The 9,511-nt window shown below is 41.7% G+C and overlaps 1 protein-coding gene across 1 annotated transcript in view; it reads left to right on the forward strand.

Annotated features, from left to right (window-relative positions):
* Nucleotides 1-4,423, forward strand: part of CRADD (CASP2 and RIPK1 domain containing adaptor with death domain) — a 174,480-nt gene extending 170,057 nt beyond the window's left edge. The window contains exon 3 of the mRNA XM_047067320.1: nucleotides 2,240-4,423. Within this exon, the coding sequence (XP_046923276.1) occupies nucleotides 2,240-2,541 (302 nt within the window). The 3' untranslated portion in view covers nucleotides 2,542-4,423. The remainder of the gene's footprint in view (nucleotides 1-2,239) is intronic.
* Nucleotides 4,424-9,511: the final 5,088 nt, after the last annotated feature.

A 9,511-nucleotide genomic window follows, 5' to 3' on the forward strand; every position in this document is an offset into this window, starting at 1 on the left:
CATTCAAACCATTATAATGTAGTTTTAAGACTAAACAACTTGGGTGGGGGGCGAGGGGGTGGCAGATTATTGTTACAGAAGCATAAAAATGTTATGCACCCAACACAATAAAAATGATATAAGCAAGAAAAATCATGAGGGAATGAACAGGAAATATCAAGTGTTAATTATAGAGTGTTAATGTGAAAATATATAGTTTACCACTTATATGTGAAAATATATAAATTATGTTATACTTTTTTTTCTCAGCATTAAATCTTTTGGGTGTACATGTTGTCATTGTTGTTTAAATATTTGACTGTAAGTCCGAAAGCCATTTAGTTTCATCTCTGTTTCTTTTTTTTTTCTGTTATATTCAAGCAAAAATCAATAACTCTTATGAGACAAAAGCTATATTACCCTTTTAGCAGTATGTGTGCATAAAGAAATGCCCAGAATGATGTATGGCAACTGTAAGTCTAGTGGTGGGATACTGGATGCCTTGTTTTCTTCTTTGTACTTTTTTTATTTTCCTTGAATAATAAGGAATAAGGGCTTTTTTCAATGAGCCCACATTTTTATAAAAGTGCCCATATTTTTATAAAAGCTATAAAATCATTACTGTTAGTATAAAATATTGTCAGTAGTATCATCATTATTCTAATTGCTTCTTAATCATTTCCAAAAAAAAAAAAAATTATAGTCTCGACACCACCAGAGTCCTTAACCGTATTTTTGCAACTCAGCAACTTGCAACTTGCCTAAGATACTGGCAAGTGCCTCGGGACCAAAGGCACATGCGGTGGAAAACATTAGCTGTTCTAATAGGATGCTTTGTGCCTTCTTCTTGAATTCATAAATCTAAACAATGAGCTGGTGAGTGTGAAGTAGGATTGACTCCAGATCCCTGTAATACTGGTGACAAAGTGTAGTACAAGTAGAGTACTGTCGTGCACACATTTGAGCCAGGGATATGAAAACCTCACTTCTAGTCCCGGCCTAACCAATAAGCAGCCCCAGAATTTGGGATGTTTGGAGTCCTTCTGACTCTCTGCGCTTAGCTACCCCGAACTGCTTTCTTTTCTTCGATTTACCATGGTTTTCTGCCTCAGGGCCTCTGCACAGGCAATCCCCTCTGTGCGGGACACACTTCTTTATCTTTCCATTCACTGGGCTCTTTCCCTCGTGTTCAGGGCCTAGCTTTAAGCCCCTTCCTCTGGAAGGCCTTCTATATCGTAACTGATGGTACTTCTTACTGGATATGCCTAGCCCGTCTGTAGTCACTCACTCAGTGTCAGAGTTCCTCAGCAGACTGGCCTCGGGGAGACGGGGATCTAGGAGGTGCAAGGTCAGGTTCTCTCACTGCCCCTCCACAGCACATGCTTTCTCTTCCTCCACTGGGCTCTGCCAGGGTGGTAACTCTCCTCCTGCTACCTCGTGGCCCCTAAGTTTTATTTTTCCTGAGCAGGCCTCTTTGCTTCTGCTTCTGTTAGGAACTGCAACTTTTCTGGGTAGTGTTCACGTTTATCAGGAGAGAGTAGGTATTCCATGTAGCCCGTTACCCTCCAGCACTAGCCATTCCTGCAGGAGAGAGTGTCACCCCTGGGGCCCAGGCTGGCATTCTTAATTCCCCACAGAAACCCCTGCTTGGCCTCTCTGATAAAAGATATGGAAGTGAAAAAAATCATGTTATAAAGCACTATGTGCCAGGTAATCCTAAATGTATGTTTTATATACAAAAAAACTGAAAAGAAATATCAGTAAAACTTTGGATTGTGAGTAACTTGTTCTGCAAGTGTTCCGCAAGATGAGCAAACATTTCTAGTAAATTTTGACTTGATGAACGATGTCTTGCAATACGAGTAGTATGTGATGCCGAATGTCACATGATCACAACTGAGCCAATGGTTCTTGAAATTTGCTTTGATATACGCATGCTTTGGATTACAAGCTTGTTTCTGGAACATGCTTGCAAACCAAGGCTTTACTGTAGATCAAATCATTATCAGCGGGTTTCTCTGATGGGATTTCTAGTATTGTCATTTTCTTATTTTCACATTTTCTGCAATAAACATTTTCATAGATGCTAAATGGTGTTTTGTAAACTCCTGTTTATGGCCTTTTACTGAGCAGCCCCCAGGAAGACTAGGAAAAGTTGACCCTTCCATATGGAAGTGTTGGGCTGTCCTCCCACAGTTTTCATGTCTGCCCCCATCTGGTGTGTTTGCTCTTTTCACCTTTATGTCTTTCTTTTCCCCAGATGACCGGATGACCGGTATCCCCCCACACATCCTCAACAGCTCCCCATCCGACCAGCAGATTAACCAGCTGGCGCAAAGGCTGGGCCCTGAGTGGGAGCCCGTGGTGCTGTCTCTGGGACTGTCCCAGACGGATATCTACCGCTGTAAGGCCAACCACCCCCACAACGTGCAGTCACAGATGGTGGAGGCCTTCGTCCGCTGGCGGCAGCGCTACGGGAAGCAGGCCACCTTCCGGAGCTTGCAGAGAGGACTTCAGGCCGTGGAGGTGGACCCCTCGGTGCTCCAGCACATGTTGGAATAATGGTGTCTCCCTCCATCCACCCATGGGGAGCATGTCCCCAAGTTGCATGTGCAGAATCCTGACTTTCTCCCAGGGCAGGTAGTTTTCGGGGGGTTTTGTTGTTGTTGTTGTTCTTGTTGTTGTTGTTTTCTTTTTAAGATTCTTAGATAAAAGGAGAAAATAGGATTTCCAGTTGATATTACTTGAAAGGCCAGATTACTCAGTGGCTCTACCACATTGACAATTGGTTGTTTTTAATTGCTTGAAGATTGCATTGTTTTAATTGTGCAGGTTTTAATTGTGTGGTTGCCTTTCAGTAAACTGGCTCAAAAAACACACACACACACACACACACACAAAAACCTACTATGTTATCACATTACATGCAGGTGTCCTATATATAAAGCATCCACTTTTATATTTCCTGGGAACTGAACTGTGCGCTTTGCTATTAATGATGATAATAAAAAGTGAATTACTATATATAATGTGACCCTTTCATGAGAGAGTATTGTTTGTTTGTTTTTCTCATTCCTGTAGTGCATAGATTAAAAGTGCGTAATTACAGAAGTCATTTTTGTTTTGAAACAGAATTACAAGTAATAACGAAATTCTTACTTTCTCCAGTCAAGGTAAATAGGCAGGGTGTCTGCATTAAATTTAAGACACTGAAGCTCCCCTGCAAGACCACTTCAGGTACCAGCATGCACACCTGAGCCCTTGATCTTTAAAAGGTTGCTTAAGAAAATAACTGTGCCATTTGTTTAAAGGCTTTAGTTGGGGGACAAAAGAGGGTGTGGTCTTTCTGTTGAAATTGTAGGGATTTAAGTGTTGTGCTCTAAAGGAGTACGATTTAGTCTTCTGTCTTTTTATTAATGACACATGATTTTTGTCAAATGGTTCACTGTTTTCAAGAGTTTTCATGTATGTGATCTCGTTTGGACCTGACAAAAATCCTATGAAGTAGTTGGGCAAGAGAGGTGAGCCTCCTTCTGTAGTGAAATTGCATGATTTTCCGGGGCCGAATGAGCTAGAATAGGTGTCTTTGGAGCCCTGCTCCTTTCCTGTTGCTCCATGCTGCTTCTCTTCTTTCTCACATGCCCCTCGAAGAAGCTTGAGTCCTGCTGTCCTCCTGCTAGCAGCATCACCTTGGACAAATCACTCCACCTCTCTAACCTAAGCCTCTACAGATGAGGAAATGATTGTCCCCTCTTCCAAGATTTTTGTGATGGTTAAAGAGATAATGTCTGCCAAGGGCTCATCTAGTGCCTTGCCCTTTGTCAGCTCTCAGAAAATGGGAGCTGTTAATTTGCTGCTGTGGCTGCACATGGACAAAGTTCACAGGCAAAGCCGAATAGTGGCTACAGGTGAGGACACTGCAGGAGGAAGTGCTATTACCATGCTTCCTGCCAAGCTTGAACCTGTGATGTAACGTACTAACTCTACCGTGGGTCCAATCAAGAGAAGGACAGGTGAACAGTCCCAATCTGTGATCTGTTCTTCTGAATAATCGGGGAATCTATTTCCTAATCCTAACTTAACCGAGGATTTTTTTCAAAGGGAAAAAATTAGACTTTTTACCTCGCTGTGTTCCGGGATGAGAATATAGAATGGAAGAATTGAACATGAAATGAGTGCTCACGAAGGTGACCATGGCACATCGATAACATCCTCTCAGATGTCTGGCAACCATATTCCCTTTACTAAAAAAGATCAGTTGTTTCACAGTTCAACAAGCAGTTCAAAAGGATGGTCTCCTGGCCCCATCAGCTTTAATTTTCCATTTTGTAGCCCAGCCATTAATTCACTGTCTTGTAAAATTCTCAGACTTCTGGCCCCATCACTGTGCTAGTGATAGACTGAACTTCTATGGCATCTTCAATAAACTGCCTGTCATTTTGAACCTTGGACTCGTTACGTTGCTGTTTGTCCCCTGGGTTTGCTAATAGAGAATTGCTTTGGCTTTTGTTCTCACCGCATTTATGGCCAAGGGAGTATGGCCGGGCTCTGCTGCCTCTGACTAGATGGCATTTTAGAAACGGGTCTGATGATAAGCTAGCTCATCTTCCCACCATTTGCTTGGAATCTACCATGCACAAAGATACCTTGGTGCTCTGTCAGCAGTGAAGGACAATTTGTGATGAACTTGCCCATCATGGGCTGCCAGGGCCATCAGAGAGCTCTGACTTGTTGCCCTTAACGAGCAGGGTGCCTCCACCATCAAATAGCGGTCGCGCCTGCTAGGCCTGCTCACGTTCTTGCAGAAGATTAGCAGAATGGAGGAACAGAGCATCTAAATCACTACCTCATTTCTGCCTGTGGCTGTGAAAAGTGATACTGAATGCCTCTGCCACCTCCCAAGAGAATTGAGTAGGCGATGCGCCTGCAAGGAGTCCGTGTGTTTTTGCACGGTGGAAGATTCTACAGTTCCAGAGGCTGCCTACCCCCAATAGAATTCTGAAGGAGTACAGTGAAGAGGCAGAGCATTTGCAAGCACTGACCGAAAAAAGATAAAGTCTTGCTCCACTTTGGTTTGGGATACACATGCATGTGCGTTCATGAGTATGCCCTCTTAGTTTTTAAAAACTATAACTTTTATTAATTTTTCTCTATATAAAAATAGTGCATGCTCATTATAGCAGTTTGAAAAATACCACTTGTCAAGAATAAAAACAAAATAAACATTACCCCTACTCTTGTCTTTCAAAGATAACCAGTATGACACCCGAGTTTTAGTCTCTACCCCCAGTTACTTTCCTATGGCTGCATATTTTTATATTGAAAATGGGATTGTGTCAAATCAACTATAACTATAATAAGTAGTTAAAGGACGCACAAAATTAAAAGATGTAGGTATCATGTAGGTACCTCAGTTTTCAAAATATACTACAAAGCTATAATAATCAAAATTATGGTACTGGCACAAAAATAGATACATAGCTCAATGGAACAGAACTGAAAGCCCAGAAACAAACCCACGCATACATGGTGAATTAATCTACAATAGAGAGGGGAAGAATATATAAATGAGGAAAAGATCATCTCATCAGCAAATGATGCTGGGAGAACTGGACAGTTACATACAAAAAAAAAAAAATGAAACTAGAACACTCTCTCACACCATTCACAAAAATGTTCTCAAAATGGATTAAAGACCTAAATGTGAGGCCTGAAACCATAACATTCCTAAAAGAAGACACAGGCAGTAATCTCTTAGACATCAACCTTAGCAACGTATGTATGGATATGTTTCCCTAGGCAAGAGAAGCAAACACAAAAATAGAGTATTGGGACTACACCAAACTAAAAAGCTTCTGCACAGCAAAAGAAGCCATCAACAAGACAAAAAGGCAACCTACTGAATGGGAGAAAATATTTGCAAAATCTCTATCTGATAAGGAGTTAATATCCCAAATATATAAAGAACTCATATATTTCAACACCAGAAAAATAATTCAAGTAGAAAATGGGCAGAAGACCTGAATAGACATTTTTCCAGAGAAGACAGACAGAAGGCCAACAGACATGTGAAAATCACATCACCCATCATCAGGGAAATGCAAATCAAAACCACAGTGAGATAGGTGTCACCTTATACCTATCAAAATGGCTAGTATCAAAAAAGACAAGAAATAACAACTATTGGTGAGGATGTGGAGAAAAGGAAACTCTCGTGCACTATTGGTGGGAATGCAAACTGGTGCAGCCACTGTGGAAAACAGTATGGAGATTCCTCAAAAAACTAAACACAGAGGTACCATACAATCCAGTAATTCTACTTCTAGGAATTTACCCAGAAAAAAATGAAAACACTAGTTGGAAAAGCTGCACCCCTCTGTTTATGGCAGCATTGTTTACAATAGTGAAGATATGGAAGCAACCTAAGTGTCCATCGATAGATAAATGGGTAAAGAAGATGTGGTGTATATATAGAATGGAATATTCCTCAGTCATAAACAATAAGGAAATCTTGTCATTCATGACAACATAGATGAAATTTGAGAGTATTATGCTAAGTGAAATAAATAAGACAGAAAAAGACAAATACCATATGATTTCACTTATATGTGGAATCTAAAAAATAAAAGAAATGAACAAACAAAACAAAACATAAACAGACTCATAGGTACAGAAAATAAAATGTTGGTTATGGAGGATGGAGAGGGGATGGGTTGGGAGGGCAGGAAAAATAGATTAAGGGGATTAAGAGGTACAAACTTTCAGCTATAAAATAAATAACTCATGGGGATACAATGTATAGCATAGGGAACATAGGCAATAGTACTGTAATAACTTTGTATGATGTTAACTAGATTTATCGTGGGTATCACTTCATAATGTGTAAAAATGTCAATTCGCTATGGTGTGTACCTGAAAATAATAGGATATTATATGTCAATTATACTTCAATAAAAAATAGGATTGTATTGTACATGCTGTTTTACACTTGGCTTCTTTTATTTAACATATAGCTATCTTTCCATGTCATTAAAGATTTTTCTATACCAGTGATTTTCAGCATCCTTTGTGTTTGGAGCACACTTCCAAGTCCTATAATTTTTGGCAGCATGCCTGGAGAAATTAAAAGACTCTAGCTACGTAAGACTGTCTTTCGCTGTCAAAACATCCACCATTATCCCAGTGTTTGATCCTCTTTTAGGGCCATGTCATTGCTTGAGTAGAGCTTTTTGCTGCTCCCCCCTAACACTTATGTCCTGAAAAAGCAAAGTTGAGCACTTTCCTGTAAACATTCTGGGCTTTATTCTGAGCTTTTTATTTCTTCCTCTAGTCAGAAGCCCTCTCCACTGCACTGTGCGATCCACTCAGCTCAGTGTTCATTTCTACACGAGTAGAATGTGTTCCAGTGAGCGGTAATATTGTGCTGATCCAAATTTGGTGGCACACCAAATATGATAGACCCGTGTGTGACTGCTGTTCTACACCTTCGTGTTTAGTGGTAGCATACTATTCCAGCATAGGCATGTGCCATCATTTGTTAACCAATTTCCCATTATACAAGATGGATCTTTGGGTAGTTTCTGCTTTTTGACTGTTGTAAGCAGCGATGTGACGCAAGGAAGTTCCTTGTTGCTAAATCTTTACATTCACCGGAAGTTACAATGAATTGGATCCCTCCTTTGTTTAGCGCCAGATAAGTTAGCTTTGTTATATAGCAAACCACCCCAAGGTGTGTTGGCTTACAAGTTGGCTCACAATTCTTGGAGCCAGCTGGACTGTTCTGACCTGGGTCGCCTCAGCTAATCTCTGTGGGCCCTCCTGCATCTGTGGTCGGATGGGGGGCTGGCTGAGGCTGGCTGATCTGGGACGGCTCGCTTGCACACCTGGAAAGTGACATGCTGCTGCCTGCAGCAACAGAGGCGTCTGGGTCATTCATCTCTAAAAAAGGTTTCCCTGCCTTCTTCACTTGGCAGTGGTGGTGGGGGTCCCCATGGGCAGCAAGGAGGCAAACCCTAGTGTGCAAGCACTTGTCAAGCCTCTGTTTGCATCCCTTTTGCTAATATTCTGTTGGCTAAAGTGAGTCCTAAAGCCAGCCCAGAGTCTACATTGGAAGGCTTTCCCAAAGGGCGTTGGGAGAGGGAGGGGAATAACGTGGGTACATTTTTTGCAGTCTACTATAGCCAGTATTTTAAAATTGAGATCTCTGGGCCCTGTTGAAAAACAAAGTTTGGTTACCCTGGATCTCCTCTGTCCCATTGCACTAATGGGCAGACCTGTTGCAGAGTGTCACCATCCTCACCTTCGACAGAATGCACACTTGTTACCCAGCTCCTCTGCCTGCTGCATTATCCCCTCAGCCCCCACAGACATTTACATTTATGGGCGTACAGCCAGGAAGGTTCTTAGGATTAACTCCTAGAAGAGGAATTGCCCAGCTTAACGTTGCACATTTTTAAAAGCTACTTACATTTTCTAAAACTTTTGAAAAGTTATTTAAAAACTACTTGCGTGAGCAAAGTATAATGGGTTGGTTTGAAATATTAAGCCAGTTAATTCCCCCAAACATCAGTGGTCACTGCGGAAGTTCCTGCTGGGGCATGTACACATGCACACACACACACACACACACACACACACATGCAACTGAGGCAGTAGAATGAGTCTGTCTTCATCCCTTTCTCTGGAGAATTCCCCAGAAGTGGTAGTTTTGGAGAGAGACTCCCCTCATTCAGTTAGCAGACATGTATTGAGAAGCTACTATAAGCCTGTCTCTGTGCTGGGTGGGGAAGCAAAAAGATGACCAATAAATCCACAGTCCGACAGGAACTCACTGTTTGGCCAGTGAGAAACATGGATCTCTAATCACAGCACGATCCAATAAGGTCCATGCCTGAGTACCAAGTCTCTGGGAATGCAGAGGGGAAGCAATTCATTCTGCCTTGATTCAGAGGTGAGAGGCATGTGGAATACTCTCCAGAGGCTCCCTCTCTTGGACACGTTTCTGGGCCGGAGTCCTCGTATGTAAAATAGGTACAGTGACAGTACCCACCTGTGGTCACAGTGAGGATCCCACAAGATAAAAGCTTATAACAGTGTCCGGTAGAGAAAAAATGTTTCGCTAAATCATTGTGCTGAATTATTTTAGCTATCAGGGTTTTTCTAACATTCTTCACCCTGCTGGGGCCCTGAGAAGTGCGAGGGTCAGAATCACCTTCTCCTGCTGTGATTTGCAATATGGAAACAAAGTGCATGGTTTCTCAGTACTTTTAGCAGGACTCTAAAAATAAGAAACAGGAACTAGTAGGCACACTTCAGAGCATATTCAGAATTGGGGTGGGATTCTGATCTAACACTTGACATTAAATGAATCCCTACAAACAGTGAGCTACTGATTTGCTTAAACTACCAGAGATACAAAGATAAATTAGACCTAGTTCCCGCCCTATAGGATCTCAGCCTGCTGAAGAGACCAGTGTAACAGCTAGCAATTCTGATATTCTTTGGCCAGCACCGAGGAAGGAGCAATTAAGTT

The sequence above is a fragment of the Lynx rufus genome, unplaced genomic scaffold, assembly GCF_022079265.1.
Source record: "Lynx rufus isolate CCGP_SWC_20201006 ecotype Redwood Valley unplaced genomic scaffold, mLynRuf1.p SCAF_7, whole genome shotgun sequence".
Lineage (NCBI taxonomy): Eukaryota > Metazoa > Chordata > Mammalia > Carnivora > Felidae > Lynx > Lynx rufus.